At 41.5% G+C, this 17,414-nt stretch overlaps 1 protein-coding gene across 3 annotated transcripts in view; it reads right to left on the reverse strand.

Moving 5' to 3' along the window:
• Window positions 1-17,414, reverse strand: part of RABGAP1L (RAB GTPase activating protein 1 like) — a 244,643-nt gene that overhangs the window by 188,191 nt on the left and 39,038 nt on the right. For 2 of the 3 annotated variants that reach the window (XM_075182154.1, XM_075182155.1), the window contains exons 8-11: window positions 6,505-6,571; window positions 5,627-5,729; window positions 3,489-3,655; window positions 2,209-2,347 (exon numbers count right to left, since the gene is read on the reverse strand). In XM_075182154.1, coding sequence (XP_075038255.1) covers window positions 2,209-2,347; window positions 3,489-3,655; window positions 5,627-5,729; window positions 6,505-6,571 — 476 coding nt within the window. Of the gene's footprint in view, window positions 1-2,208; window positions 2,348-3,488; window positions 3,656-5,626; window positions 5,775-6,504; window positions 6,572-17,414 lie in introns of those variants that run through there. The other variant, XM_075182156.1, reaches the window with a different exon arrangement.

Consider the following 17,414-nt stretch of genomic DNA (forward strand, 5'->3'; position numbering starts at 1 on the left):
GACCATGCTTTCTACTCTGCACCCCATGTTCTCATAACCCATGCACCGTACCTCACACACCATGTTGTCACACAGGCCATGCACCGTACCTCACACACCATGTTCTCATAACCCATGCACCGTACCTCACACACCATGTTGTCACAACCCATGCACCGTACCTCACACACCATGTTGTCACACAGGCCATGCACCGTACCTCACACACCATGTTGTCACACAGGCCATGCACCGTACCTCACACACCATGGTCTCACACAAGCCATGCACCGTACCTCACACACCATGTTGTCATAACCCATGCACCATACCTCACACGCCATAGTCTCACACAGGCCATGTACCGTACCTCACACACCATGGTCTCACACAGGCCATGTACCGTACCTCACACACCATGGTATCACACAGGCCATGCACCATACCTCACACACCATGGTCTCACACAGGCCATGCACCATACCTCACACACCATGTTCTCACACAGGCCATGTACCGTACCTCACACACCATGGTCTCACACAGGCCATGTACCGTACCTCACACACCATGGTCTCACACAGGCCATGTACCGTACCTCACACACCATGGTCTCACACAGGCCATGTACCGTACCTCACACACCATGGTCTCACACCGGCCATGTACCGTACCTCACACACCATGGTCTCACACAGGCCATGCACCGTACCTCACACACCATGGTCTCACACAGGCCATGTACCGTACCTCACACACCATGGTCTCACACAGGCCATGTACCGTACCTCACACACCATGGTCTCACACAGGCCATGTACCGTACCTCACACACCATGGTCTCACACAGGCCATGTACCGTACCTCACACGCCATAGTCTCACACAGGCCATGCACCATACCTCACACACCATGGTCTCACACAGGCCATGCACCATACCTCACACACCATGTTCTCACACAGGCCATGTACCGTACCTCACACACCATGGTCTCACACAGGCCATGTACCGTACCTCACACACCATGGTCTCACACAGGCCATGTACCGTACCTCACACACCATGGTCTCACACAGGCCATGTACCGTACCTCACACACCATGGTCTCACACAGGCCATGTACCGTACCTCACACACCATGGTCTCACACAGGCCATGTACCGTACCTCACACACCATGGTCTCACACCGGCCATGTACCGTACCTCACACACCATGGTCTCACACAGGCCATGTACCGTACCTCACACACCATGGTCTCACACAGGCCATGTACCGTACCTCACACACCATGGTCTCACACAGGCCATGTACCGTACCTCACACACCATGGTCTCACACAGGCCATGTACCGTACCTCACACACCATGGTCTCACACCGGCCATGTACCGTACCTCACACACCATGGTCTCACACAGGCCATGTACCGTACCTCACACACCATGGTCTCACACAGGCCATGCACCGTACCTCACACACCATGGTCTCACACCGGCCATGTACCGTACCTCACACACCATGGTCTCACACAGGCCATGTACCGTACCTCACACACCATGGTCTCACACAGGCCATGCACCATACCTCACACACCATGGTCTCACACAGGCCATGCACCGTACCTCAAACACCATGGTCTCACACAGGCCATGTACCGTACCTCACACACCATGGTCTCACACAGGCCATGTACCGTACCTCACACACCATGGTCTCACACCGGCCATGTACCGTACCTCACACACCATGGTCTCACACAGGCCATGTACCATACCTCACACACCATGGTCTCACACAGGTCATGCACCATAACTAGCACACAATGTAGTCACAAGCACATGCACTGTACCCTGGATGCCATGTTCTTGCAGTGACATTAACATTCAGTTACACCCTTGTGTGGTAGAATCCAGGATGATAAGGTAAAACAGAGAATAAAGCAAATCAGATATGGTGAAGGAGTACACAGCTGACCCTCATGAAGGCATGGTGTGGCACCTGGCCAACTAACACTTGTTTGTCTACATACAGCAGAGGGAAGATACAAGTGGTGGACATATAATGGAATCACTCTGCATTACTGGCACTGAATTACTTATAGCTATATTTAAATAACCTGTTTAATAGTTTGATATTTTTTTTGTAGCTTACACTATTTAGAGGCAGAATATACCCATGTGTTCTATTAAACATATATTACATGAGACAAACATGAAGCATCCCTCACCTTCCTCTGGCTCATCTTCCTCCAGAGGGGACATTATTCCACTTGTGCTTGTTGGGCTGGTTGGAGCCTCCACCATCTCAGACTGCCGCTGCAAGCTCAGAACTTCGTAGATGGAATCCCCGGAACCTTTCCCGCCAGACTGAAAGGTGGGAGGAAGTACAGATAAGTGAATGACTGCAAGAGTACAAAAAGCAAATTTACACTTCAGCTGAGAGGGATAGCCGATATTCCTATTTACCACCCAGTTGGCTGGATTGATTGGATTCAGCATGAGCATGATTACAGCTCTGTAAACTGACAGACCAAAATTGCTGAGAGTGTGTGTGATGATTGTTGGGTCTGGACATAAAAGCTGCATGTGACCGAACCCATCATTACATCACTAGATGGTTTGTTCAGCAACAGTAAAATCTGCCTGTGTATGGTCAGCCCTACAAATCTAACGCTACCGATGAAACATCTCAGGATACATCATTATGCCATAAAGCAGTGATGGCTAACCTGTGACACTCCAGGTGTTGTGAAACTACAAGCCCCAGCATTCTTTGCCAGTGGATAACTAGCTGATAGCTGGCAAAGCATGCTGGGGCTTGTAGTTTCACAACACCTGGAGTGTCACAAGTTAGCCATCACTGCCATAAAGCCTTACTGACAGATTATGGGAGAATGCCTGAATAAATAAAGCAGTATGCCTACCCATGGCCGACCAAACTAAGCCAGTGACCATTTACATATATGCAGCCAGAATACAGGGCAAGCAATTCAGACAAAAAAAAAAAAGAGAGACAGGCAAAAGTGCTTTAACTTAAAGCACTGTGTGTGTTTTCCCAGCTAAAACTGTATTATTCTATTATATTCAATAAAATGTGTAGACACCACATATATAATAGACAAGGGTATTGGGTACATGTTATACACAAACACAAAAGATCATTAACTATATATACTACAAACAAAGTCTCACTGCAGAAAGTATATATAGCAATGGCTGTAAAATAGGACACAGATAATAAAAACCTTTGTACAACAATAATAATAAAAAAAAAAATCTATCCGTATTCTCTGCGTAATAAGATATATACCTACAGATGATTTCATTACAGAAAGCAGATTCCTTTCAGGTTAGGATACATAAGGGGTTGCAAACTGTGTCTGTTTGAAAGCATTTTATAAAAGGAAGAGTCTGATTACATCAAACCATCCCGAGAATAAAAGACAATATATCATGCAGTGCGTACCACACAGCGAGGTCCTTTCCAGCTCTTTCATGACACACATACCTGTTTGAGCTTTAAGTAGAAAGTCTCTGTGAAGGTTTTCCTGCTGAAATACCAGAAACGCTCATTTGCGGGGTAGACTCGGACCACCGTCTCCAACAGGAACCGCACTGGCTCTACCACCTCTGTGACCACCATGTCTACAGCTACCGTCACATATACTCGTTTATCTGGGTGAAGGGACACACAAGTAAGATCAATTGATTAGGTTGTTGTCTAATAACATTATAAATGTCTGACAGGCAAGGGCTGGTAATGACATTGTTGTGAGCACTTGTCCTCACCTGTGTGTACATGTATACACACAGTACCATAACAATCCTAAACATTAGAAGCATGTTTGGTCCCAAAGTATAATCCTGACAAAACTACTACAAACAACATGGTGTAATAAACACTAACTACACATCAGGGTAGAAGATATGGAGCAAAGATACTTAGGCTGGATCTAAAAAAGAACTTCAGGTATCTTACTCCCTTATTTATAATAAAAATAACAATCATTTGTATAGTGCCCAATAGGACTCAAAGCACTTTACATTGTTGCAGAGGGTGAGGCTGCCATCTCAGTTGTTATTCTATGAAATCATTCACACCATTCCCAGCCCCACTGGAGCCTACAGACTAATTTGTAGATTCAATTCTCCTCAATGTTCTGCAGAGTTGCGCTGAACGGTCGTGTGGGCACTCCTCAGCGACTGCTTCACACCCCATGGAAGTGTGCAGGAACATCTGCGATATTGGGGTACCACAGTACCCTTAAATGCGTGCAGCCAAAGTTCACAGTGATGTTTAGCAGCACATCAGGCAGAGTTTAATTCCCCCCAAAATTCCCTAACGCACTCACAGGGGGGGAATTCAATTCCTCCCGAAGTACCGCTGCGTTATCAATATTACCGTTATTACTGTAATATTAACCCGGCTTTCTGCTCGCAGCTCCCCCAGCAAAATGCTTTCCCCCTCAGACTATGGTCCATTTTTGCCAGATAGACAGAAAGTCGGAACTAGAGGGAAAGGGACGTGTGAGCCATAAAGTACACTGACCTATACCTTTTGCACCCATGTTCAATTCCACAAACATGATACATTGTATCGGTCATCTCTCGCCCCTTAAAACAGTCAGATGTTGCAGATTTGTGGTCATTAATTTCTCTCTGAAAACAATATTCCACACTGAATATCGTCTATTTAGAAGCTGTAGAAAAGAGATATTCAGTCGCAGTCTAAAGCCTTGCCCTCTTTATTAGGACAAATAGGCATTTTAAATTTGAATAAGGACGTTCGTTTCTCAGAATAATTCCCACTTATCAATAGTCTTACTGCTAAGTATAATGGATTGAGTAATATTGCACCTATTTTGGTTGCGTTTCCATTTTTGACCACTATTGCCTTCATTCTTGTCTGATAAGTGTTGCCCCCACACGTTATTCTTATTCCAAGATATTCCTTATATGTGAAATTAGCATCAGTCTAATCAGGTTTTGTTACAGGTATCAAGATATACCAATGGTATTACTGATCTTGATGCAAGTGGCGTAGGTCAGATGTTCTGGTTTAGGGGCAGCACGGTGGCTTACTGGTTAGCACTGTGCGGAGTTTGTATGTTCTCCCTGTGTTCACGTAGGTTTCCTCCCAAACTTCAAAAATATACTAATATACTAGTAGGTTAATTGGCAGCTACCAAATTGACCCTAGTCTGTCTGTGTGTGTGTCTGTGTGTGTGTGTGTGTGTACGTTAGGGAAGTTAGACTGTAAGCTCCAATGGGGCAGTGACTGATGTGAGTGAGTTCTCTGTACAGCACTGTGGAATCAGTGGCGCTATATAAATAAATGATGATGATGATATCAGTCTTTGACACTAGAATAAGTCAGAGGGATGCAATAAAAGGTTTGCAAACACTTTCCATTCATAGTCAGAAATATGATCTTGCTCTTATGTCACTTATGTAACTTTGTTTGCAGTGACTAGTTGTGGAGTACAATCAGTACTATCTATACACAGCAGAAGATCAGTTACCATAATGACAAGAATTGCTAACAGGCAGCAAGGATGAAACCTTTGCAACAAGCTGTTTAGCCTACAGAAAACTGCACACAAGCTTCATTTATAGTCTTAGCTCTAATGTCACAGGGAATTCTACCTTTAGGAGTTTCCTCATTGAGAGCCTGGAACGCTGGTACATTTGGATTCCACATTCCTGTGATCACATACGCTTTTTCATCACTGCTTTTCCCCATGGATTCCTAGGAAGATACAGAGCAGGAACATGGCACATTTAGTGAGTCCCACTAAAAAAAACAAAAAAACATTTTGTTATCCCAACACAACATATTGAAGCCAGCCAAGATGCAGATTGCTCTCACTGCTGGTAAATTAATTTAAATTACAATACTGTCAACCTATGACTTCCAATGTGTTGTAAAACTACAAGTCCCAGGTACCAGTTGGCTATCTGTTTGTAGACCATGCTGGGGCTTGTAGTTGCCAACACATGGAGAGCCACAGAATGTCCAGGCCTGCTTTCTGGGGAACCCCCACCTCCTGATGAGGAACAGTCAGACTTGTTCTCAGTGTCTTACAGTATAACTATTATGAATCAGAGGAGGGCAACTGCAATGAACTTCATCTCCCATGATACCTTGCCAGGTTCCAGTTACCAGTGATTGGCTGTACATAAAGGATGTAGATGACCAATAGTGGGGGTGCCAAAGACTGCCCACTTGTTGTGCTTTCAGGTGCCATTTTACCCATTGTCGATATAATAGTAATTATTGTTGAAAATATTTGATTCTCCTGTTTAAAAAGAAAGCAAAACAAGCAAATAAAATATTTTTGGCAATCCCCACAATACCTGTTGTTATACTTCCTTAGAGTTTATGGTGCTGAACTATGTAATAAGTGGTGGTCGCCTTCTACTGGATAGGACAACGCCACCAGCCAATAACATGGTGGGAGTTTACCAACTAGAACTTTAAACCAACTGCAAAACTGTTAAATGGGGTGCAATGTAATAATTACCATATCCAGGAGATGCATGTCACTATTTTTCACATTTCTGCCTGGACTCAGCAGCATCCCAAAACATCTGTAAAAAATAATAAAAAAAATTAGGTGGAGGAAATTGCAAATACAGTAGCAAGCAAATCATCAACACCATTTATTTATATAGCGCCAAAAATTTTGCAGCGCTCTACAGAGAATACTTGTCATTCACATCAGTCCCTGCCCCAATGGAGCTTACAGTCTAAATTAGCTAACACACACAGTCACACATACACACATAAGGGTTAATTTTGACAGCAGCCAACTAGCCTACCAGTATGTTTTTGGAGTTTGGGAGAAAACCGGAGCACCCAGAGGAAACCCACGCAAGCACGGGGAGAACATACAAACTCTACACAGATAGGCCCCTGTTTGGGAATCAAACCCATGACCCATATTGTACAATTATAAACTATACTAAAAGGATAGTATCAATTATAGAGTTCTGCATAGAGAAACGTTTAAGGGGAGGCAAATATATTTCATCGCTCTAGAATACAAAAAAAGGCTAATCTTTAAATAAACTAAAGTGTTGCCAGCAAATGTGCACAACCTGAAAATGCCCAAAAAAGGTTTACATTCCTCTGCGAAGACTGGACCAATGTCCAATCATAGCCGAGGCGTCACAAGTACATTTTATCAGGTAAGCCCAATATAGAGTATACAGCATAACACTCATCTTATATATGACACGTTTAATGTCAATCAGGAGAAAAGAATGATTCAATTATTTATTTAATTGAATGCATAAGATGTTCCATGTAGCAAGATCATGTGCACCACACGGAACACGTGACCCTCTGAGTAGAGGATCACATGGTCCCCAGAACAGCAGGATGCATTTAAAGGAGATTAATTGTGTCTGCACTCCGTCCAGTGTGTGAGATCCACATAAGTGTGTGTTTTGTGTTCAGTCTGTCAGGCTTTCTACTGCAGAACAGTCTGCGAGTGATATTAGACAAGCAGGAGGGGTCGGTTAGACAAAATATCTCCTTTCACATCCTCTGTACAGGGAGGGGAGTCCAAGAAAAGTTGGGAGAATCTATCCTGCACCTCCGTCTGTGTCACACACAATAATCAGGAGGAGAAAACGTTTTAAGAGTGAGGAATGTGAAAAAGATGGCTACTGCTTGGGCAGCATCATATATTAAACAAAAACGGTCACATCTGAAAGGGTTAAATATCACCACACATTACATAATTTTTACGTATATGGGGGTATTCAATTGTTAGCGAATTATTTTTTTTGACCGCGTTAAGTCATTTTATCACTGTTTATTATCATTTTCGAGCGGGTAAACTTTACCCGCGATTCAATTCCATTTTTAACGCTCATTTTTCATGAAACGGTCATCTCGCGCTCCAGTAAAAGGTCTATCGAAAGTATAGGGTGTGCAAGAGGCGTTAAAAGCTATTCAATTGTTTTTTAACGCGGCGCGTCAAACAGGCAAATATGCTGTTTTTTCTCGCACCTCCTTGGGGTGTGATAAAAATAAAAAACCTCTGAAAAATATTTGAAATCATGTAATAATGTGAAAAAAAAGTTAAACTTATGTTTATCACTAATGCCTAACATGTAAAAGTAGACTTTCTTGTGAAAAAATAATGAAATAAAATAAACAAAAATAAATAAAGAAAATCACTAAATAATTATATTTATGTATGTTTTTGGTACATATATAAATGTAGTAATGTGTTTTGACATGGCATAAATGATTTTATGGTAAAAAAAAAAAAAAAATAGTTAAATTAAAAAATATGTTAAAGAAAGTACTGTAATGTAGATATTATCAATGTGTAATGCAATCTAATGTGTGAAGATGTATGCAAAACCTTTTTTTTGTGTTATACATGACCGCGTTAAAACTCCCCTTCACTCCCCTAAAAACTCGCAAACACAATGTTTAACATGCAGGGACAGCGTTCCCTCTTTTTCAATTGAATTGCACAAGTTTTCGTGTTACGCTAACTAAAAATTGTAGTTAAAAACCCGTGGGAGATTTTTAATTTTTTTTTTACGCTACGGGGAAAAAAACAAAAACTTGCGGACAATTGAATAACCCCCATAGTGTATTGTACATATAAGCAGCACACAAACCTGTGTTAGTGTGTCTCCCTGTAAGGCCTAGACCAATCCCAGGAACCTTTTTTTTTTTTTATATAAATCGTACACGAGAATAGTTTACACGTCAAAATGTCTAGTTTGGAAAAAAAAAAAAAAAAGAGAACAGAAGTGGTCAGCTGACTCTTGGTCACGGTACTGCAACATTCTTGATATATAAAGACAGATGTAACCCCACCCTAATAATACCATTCCATAAGATCATCTGTCTTATCTCCAGAACACATGGACTCTATGAATAGGGAAAGAATGGGTTGAAGTTTCAGCAGTCTTCGCAGTACAAGCTTCTGTGAAGCATTAATATCAATATGCTAAAAATTAGGGTTAATGGGTACATGGGCAAAGCAAGAACTAAGCTACCGCTACTGAAAACGCTTCCGCTTTCAAGTGAGCACTTAGAGGACCGCCACAATAACGAGCAAATGTGCAGATTGGCTGCAACAAATACTGAACGGAGAGACGTGAACAAGTGTTTTAAAGCAGTTCATTCCTTTTTTATTTTTGCACAATGTGGAACAGGAAATGAACAGAATATAATTGGGTTGAAGCCGAGATGAAGGACAAGTGATGTGATAAAGTGATAGCACCAGGACAGATGGGAACAGAGGACGCAGAACAAAGAAGAAAATAGCGTAGTCAAACGAGTGGAGCGGTTGTGAGCTGGAGGGATGAACATGAACAACACTGACTGGCCAAGGATACAACCATCAAAACAAAAAAAAAAAAACACATTTCTACAAACTGAATGGGCCTAATAGCATGCATTAGGAACATATGGGTTATATTACATGAATGTAAAAATTATTTACACATGTTTACCCATGACTGTGACAAAAATGCAACCTTTTCTTACCAAGTACAAGCTTATCTAAGGCTTACACAACCCGCGTCTCTATGGCCATGCCCTGGCAGCCTGGCATGGTGGGATATATAGTTCTATAACAACTGGAGCCAAACAGTATGTATATACACGTTTACCAAATACACGTTTAGGTCCATTCATTTTTAAGTAATACACGCTCTAAATTTTCTCTGTACTACTCTTTGAGCACTGTAACCTGTTACATTAAATACTCCCTGTATGTGTTATGTGCCCCTGAGGGTGCATGTACCACAACTCCTGACTTACCAATAGGGATAGAAGTTTTCGCTACATGAGATTTAGATCTACCAATGCAAGAGTATAAGATAACTGCTAGGTCAAATGTAACCATCAGATCTAAGTAGTGAGGTTACCAGCTAATGTTTACATGTCAAACACGCTGATTAGAGAACGCCTGCCTTCAATGTTTTAGGTCAAGCCTGGCCAAGCTGTGGCTCTCCAGGTGCTGTGAAACTACAAGTCCCAGAATGCCCTGCCGGATATCAGCTGGTTATCTACAAGCAAAGCATGCTGGAGCTTGTAGTTTCACAACACCCGGAGAGCCACAGTTTAACCAAGCCTGTTCTAGGTGACCACACGCATATTCTCTGGTCTTTCTGCAATATACATTCCTGCTAAAACATTCAGTGGACTGTTACCTTCTTTACCTGTTTAAAGAGCCACCATCACAATAGGTTAGGAAGTATTGGCAGCAATTAGGCACAAAGCTCATGACAATGTAGTCTTTACATGCCTCAGTCATGTCAAGTTCTCAGAACACAGATAATCTGCATACTTGAAAACTTTGGTGGGGGTAGTTTTATACATTGTGCCGGAGGGGGGGGGGGAGAGGTCAGATTTTTTTTTGTCAGCGATTCTGACATTGTGCCTAGGGCGCCGAGGACCCTAGCAACGGCCCTGCTCCCATCAGGCAACATCCAGGTCACTTTTGATATTATTTGCTAAAACATGGATTAGGAAACTCCTAGCTGTTATTTCTCAATTCTTTCAGAAGACCCCATAAGCAGAATGAACTATTGTTGTTAAACAGTTATAATGCTATAATCTAGCGGAAAGACTACATTACATCAACAAATGACACAAAACTACAACAGTCATCCTAGACAACACAAACGAGTTGCAATGAAGCAAAACTTCAAAAGTTAACATTTAATTAGCAATACTAAAATAATAAAAGGGTTTTCACATGAAAGGATTAGAAACACTAAGAGCAGGTATTAGTGAAAGGTGATTGAGGCTGTGTGAGAGTAGTGCTAAACACACAGACCTTTGTTAGGACCAATTTAATTAGTGTCATTATATAGATGGGACGTAAGGACCCGACCGCCTTGTAATGTAGTCAAGGAACTATAAATCAGAATAACCATATACCACCATACAAACACTGCTGGCCACCTTTTCTATAGAGCACCCACGGACATCAGTATAAAGACTGACAATCTGGTAGGCAGAGGCTGAATAGACATCTATTTGTGACACATCCATATAACAATTATCCAGACACATGAGTAATGTTTTATATAAATTAATGTACATTTACAGCACCACGACATCTGCACACATCAAACTCAATCTGAATTGTGCACCAAATCTGCAGCTACCATGACAAAAGTGGAAAAAATAAATGCGGATTAAACAGCCATTTAAACCTTCTTAAAACATATCTGATGACTATACACATTGGAGGCAGAAAATGTCGACAAGTATGCACAAAATATCTGATGTCCCGGAGGGGAGGGGAGGTGAACTGCAACTGAGGAAGGGGGATAGGGGCGCGGGGAATCAGGTAATTGGGGGCTTTCATGAAGCAATCAAGTGATTTTCGCCCAAATCTACCCACATCACTAAAAAGTGCGCAGGACGCCGGAATCTGGGGTACCCCCCCCCCCCTCCATAATTTGGTAAATAGTGAATTTTATCTTTTATTACATAACAAAACAAACTTCTTTATATTTAAAATACTTGGCTGCTCTCTTAAAATAGCATATTTCTGGAAAAAGCACCAAGCTTGATAGATAGGAAATATATTAAAAATTTACTATTAAATCACGTCCACTTCAAAGCATTAAAGGGCTGCACATTACAGAGTGCAGGTAAACACAGGAAATGTTAAGGTTAAAAATGGCATTTAATCTAGGAGATGTTGTTACCGCGCATCTGTGCTCGGCTTTCATGCAATTGGATGAGGGTTTAACAGGGCCTTTAAATTAACACAGTTGAAATATAAATGGCAATTGGATGTGCTCTGTGACTGGACTAAGCAGAGGGAAAATGAAAACACCTGCTGATTTAAAACGCATTTTACACGGATTATATGAATCTTTTTAATGATAATCCTTCTTTCTAATGATAAAGACAGGAACCTTCAGTTTCTGATAAATGTTTCTCACATGATGCTTTCTAAGAAAGGACCCAACAACAACAAAAAAAAAAAGAGCCATTTGTTACTCATCATCTAAAATGGATCGACTGCACACAGTGGAGGCTGCCATTCTGTAGAGTGAACCATTGTTCATGAGCATGCAGCCTCTTACTGGACCAGGAGCTGCGATAAAGGGCACTTTGCATCACTCTGATAGGGTGAATATTGGCTGCATCCACTGTGTGGTCCACATTAATATATTGCAATAAATAAGTCTAATAAATTCATAATGAAGTCATGAAAACGCTTGGTGTTCTCACTTGAACATTTCCCAACATGAAGCAATTTACTGAGACCATTCAGACATTAACTTTCCTTAGTCTGACATGCAGATGCAGTTTTGTTTCATATACAAGTGCTTCTTCCTGCACCTGTTTCATAGGAGCCCAAAATCACTACTTTGTGCTGTTGGCGACCCTGCTCCTTCCACTATCTAACCGGCAGTCTATGGCGTCCCACTTGCCTCTATTCTCTCTGCACACTACAACACTGCCCCAGGCACATGCAGCCCCTGTCCTCACTAACTCCCATCAGAACAAACGTCTCTGCCTCCCACAAGATCAGCGCACTCAACATTCCAATCATCTGATTGGCTGAGCAGCACGGTGGCTAAGTGGTTAGCATTTCTGCCTCACAGCACTGGGGTCATGAGTTCAATTCCCGACCATGGCCTTATCTGTGTGGAGTTTGTATGGGTTTCCTCCCACAATCCAAAAACATACTAGTAGGTTAATTGGCTTCTATCAAATTGACCCGTGTGTGTGTGTGTGTGTGTGTGTGTGTGTGTGTGTGTGTGTGTGTGTGTATATTAGGGAATTTAGACTGTAAGCTCACAACTCTGAAACAGGCTCAATATTAATCTGGGCTCCTGACAAAAAGAAACGGTTTGGTAACTTTTGCTCGTTCCATTAATTATTGGTATTTTACTTTGGGGATCATTCGTTAACATGTGCTGTAGTGCAAGCGTTGTGTATGTCAGGGCTGATCAGACCTCTGCCATCATTAACCCCATATCTCCTAGACAATACACCTGCAGAATACAGAGTCACCACCTATTCTGCTTTTACCACCGCTTCATATTATTAACCCTATTACCCGTTGTGGAAGACCCATTAAACAAAATGAAAAAAAAATATTGGCGTTTATATCAATGTTTTTGTTCCAATATAATAAAACTGCAGACAAAGGAAGTCCAATACTAACAGGACACAGAGCCCAGGACCAGCACAATGTAGTGTTTTACACTACAATTATATTGTAGCCAGGCTATATTTTGAGGCAATGTCACAGCCTTCATGACACACAAGTGCTACTACTATAACAAATAAAAACAGATTGGTGAAATATAAAAGAGAGTATACTATACCTGGGAATTACTAAATATACAGAGCGCTCCTTACTATACTGCAGCGGTTCCCAAAGTGTGTGCCCTGGCAACCAGGGGTGCCAAGGGGCTGTCACAGGGGTGCCACGGCCAGGAAGACAAAAAAAAAAACCAAAAAATCCCAAAAATTTACCAATCCGGAAGTGTCTGGGACCCAGCATCCTCCTCTCTCCTCGTTTCTCACTGAATGCCGGGCGCCCGGCATTCAGTGACAAGCGGCAGGAGAGAGGAGGATGCTGGGTCCTGGGCACAGCCGAATTGGTAAGTTGTTTTTGGTTGTTTTTTTTTCTTCCTGGCCCCGGGATGCAGAGGGGGCGGGGCAGAGTGAGAGGATGAAGGAGGGCACAGAGTGTGTGGAGATGAAGGAGGGCACAGAGTGTGTGGAGATGAAGGAGGGCACAGAGTGTGTGGAGATGAAGGAGGGCACAGAGTGTGTGGAGATGAAGGAGGGCACAGAGTGTGTGGAGATGAAGGAGGGCACAGAGTGTGTGGAGATGAAGGAGGGCACAGAGTGTGTGGAGATGAAGGAGGGCACAGAGAGTGTGGAGATGAAGGAGGGCACAGAGTGTGTGGAGATGAAGGAGGGCACAGAGTGTGTGGAGATGAAGGAGGGCACAGAATGTAGATGAAGGGGGCACAGTGTGAGTTAGCTGTAAATTATTCTTTGTCATAAAATATAATTGAAAAAAATATATAAAAATATTATTTTCCCTTGGATTTATGTGTATTATTTTTGCATACAAATAAATAAAAGATTTCTGTCCTGACCTAAATACTTATTGCGTTTTTTTGACTACTTATAAAACGGGACTGCTCAGTAATTATTTTGGAGGGGTGCCTTGAAAAAATTATGGAGACTTCAAGGGTGCTGTAAACTGCACAAGTTTGAGAACCACTGCTATACTGGATTAGCACATTTGTAGGTTTTACTAGACAAGACCGCCACCTGCTGGAACACATGTGCAGTGTAGAAACACAGTCTATCAATACCCTGACAAATAAACATATTTATATTTCGTGTGTGTCCCTTTCATGTCCACGCTTAAATAAGTTGATTTGAACAAGAACTAATAATAAATGCATACAGTAAACAGCACATGGTACTTTAGATAATGTATTTACACTTGCTGTGTGTGAGTACATTCTCTGTTATCAGCCAGGTGAAATAAACAAGGCTTTCTGCAGCGTTCTACAACAGGATTACTGACAAGTCAAGATATATTTTTGCATAATACACTCAGTTATTGACAGTTATAAATGTTACTAGTTGCTACTTTAGTATTAGAACACTCATATGTTGCATTTCTTGGTTTGCTTTAACCCTTTCGCCATCACAGACACGGAACGTGCAGCCGGTGTAGATCCTCTATTCCCTGTGTTTCTATTATTCCCGTGCAGTCAGTGAACCTGGCTCACATACAGGAAGCGATTGGGACATCCCATCCATTTACAAACATAAAAGTATAACATACACAAATGCTGTGGTATCGGAGGGACTCCCGGGGCTTATCGGAAACTTTATTAGGAGCCACATAAGTAAAACAAAACTTCAATAAAGTAAAACACATTTGGCATTACTACAAACATCAGAAGCTGCAGAGTAAAATTTGTGGTATATTTCATGGGTTGAATTAATTGGATTCAAATAGTCAGGAGAAAAATCATGAAACAGTTTATTTTTCTAAAAATATGTTCCGTTTATCACCTATGCGTTTCCGATAAATATATTTACTTATTTATCATATCAAAGAGTCTCGTCCGTCTTTAAAAAATAAACTACAATATAAAATTTGTCTTTTGAGATTAAACCATTAGAACTGTACTCCTGATGATGCACAAAAAGGTATTCATGATGAAGCACAAAATGGTACTCCTGATGAAGCACAAAAAGGTAAACAATAGTGCGGTAACCTGGGGAACAAGAGCAGCACACATCTCTGGCAGCAAAAGAGATGTTACAGAACACAAGCTGCTGTATGTAAAAGAGCTACTAACAATTCTTCCAGCCCTTAAATGCCAAATAGCAAAACGATCTTTAACAAAATATATATATATATAACTAGAAAATGACTGACCTTAGTTTATTTTTTTTTGCAACAAACAGGGAAGTCATTAACCACTTTCATTAAGTGTTTGATAAGTAGGTCTCTAAATTAGGGTAATCAAGCTGTATTCAGTAGTGGGAGGCAAAAATTCCAGAAACACTCATGAATGTTTCAAGATGACTTAACCTACGGTATCAGCTTGAGTTTTCGTTCTAGTGGTCCTTAAAAATATTTCAAATAAATTATATCAAGCAAAGTTTCTTTAAAATATATAAACTCTATGGGACTGGGGGGGTTCTATTGAAGGTCTACTTTACATCTTTTTAAATTGAAATCACAAGAGGGGTGGGGTTTTTCAGAACTCTCTAATCCTTGTAGTAGCTATTTTTAGCAATATATGTCAGTTTAAAACAAGGTGAATTCACCAGCATAGTCTTGAAGGTCTCATTTATATGGAGTTTCCACCACAATGAAATGAATGTGAAAACTTAAGTCTATGGAGTTTTTTATTCCTAATGGATCAGGCCAGTTATAGAACGGTGTGATATTTGAAAAACCGACTGAAACTGTCGGGTGAATTCACAATGATCCTGCATTTTGCTATTTCTAGCAGCATGCATTGGTTTCAGGTTGCAATACGGTTGGTTTTCTTTTGTGAACTCCAATTGGCTACCTAAATTCACTGCAGAAAAAGCAACCAATGACAGAGCAGGTTACATGTAATTGGTGTGAATAACCTGGTGGAATGACCAACTCCTAATATTTACCATTAAAAGTTTTCATTTCTGTGCAGTTCACAATGAGACCAGAAGGATAATAACATTAGATTATGGTGCTATTTGGTAGGAAAGTTATAAATCTAAGGTCTAAATATAGTCAACAAGATGGATAACAGCTTCCACGTGCAGCTGTATCAATATTATCTTCATGCGGCTGAATTTACTGAATCTCATTGAACAGTATTTATAATCTGGTCACTTGGGCTGTATTAATGCAATGGCGACATCAGATAACTGGTCACTGGGCTGTTACTGTATTAATGCAATGGCCACGTCATATACTGGTCATGATGCTGACACTATTAATGCAACAGCCATGTTATATACTAGTCACAGTGCTGGTACTGTATTAATGCACTGGCCACGTCATACACTGGTCACTGGGCTGTTACTGTATTAATGCAATGGTCACGTCATATACTGGTCACTGGGCTGTTACTGTATTAATGCACTGGCCACGTCATACACTGGTCACTGGGCTGTTACTGTATTAATGCACTGGTCACGTCATATACTGGTCACTGGGCTGTTACTGTATTAATGCAATGGTCACGTCATATACTGGTCACAGTGCTGTTACTGTATTAAGGCAATGGTCACGTCCCATACTGGTCATAGTGCTGTTACTGTATTAAGGCAATGGTGGTGACCTATACTGGTCAGAGGGCTGTTAGTGTATTAATGCAATGGTCACGTCATATACTGGTCACAATGCTGTTACTGTAATAAGGCAATGGTCACGTCATATACTAGTCACTGGGCTGTTACTGTATTAAAGCACTCGCCACGTCATATACTGGTCACAGTGCTGTTACTGTATTAATGCACTGGCCACGTCATATACTGGTCACTGGGCTGTTACTGTATTAATGCAATGGTCACGTCATATACTGGTCAGTGCTGTTACTGTATTAAGGCAATGGTCACGTCATATACTGGTCACAGTGCTGTTACTGTATTAAGGCAATGGTGATGACCTATACTGGTCAGAGGGCTGTTACTGTATTAATGCACTGGCCACGTCATATACTGGTCACTGGGCTGTTACTGTATTAATGCAATGGTCACGTCCCATACTGGTCATAGTGCTGTTACTGTATTAAGGCAATGGTGGTGACCTATACTGGTCAGAGGGCTGTTAGTGTATTAATGCAATGGTCACGTCATATACTGGTCACAATGCTGTTACTGTAATAAGGCAATGGTCACGTCATATACTAGTCACTGGGCTGTTACTGTATTAAAGCACTC

Source organism: Mixophyes fleayi, chromosome 8, assembly GCF_038048845.1.
Source record: "Mixophyes fleayi isolate aMixFle1 chromosome 8, aMixFle1.hap1, whole genome shotgun sequence".
Classification (NCBI taxonomy): domain Eukaryota; kingdom Metazoa; phylum Chordata; class Amphibia; order Anura; family Limnodynastidae; genus Mixophyes; species Mixophyes fleayi.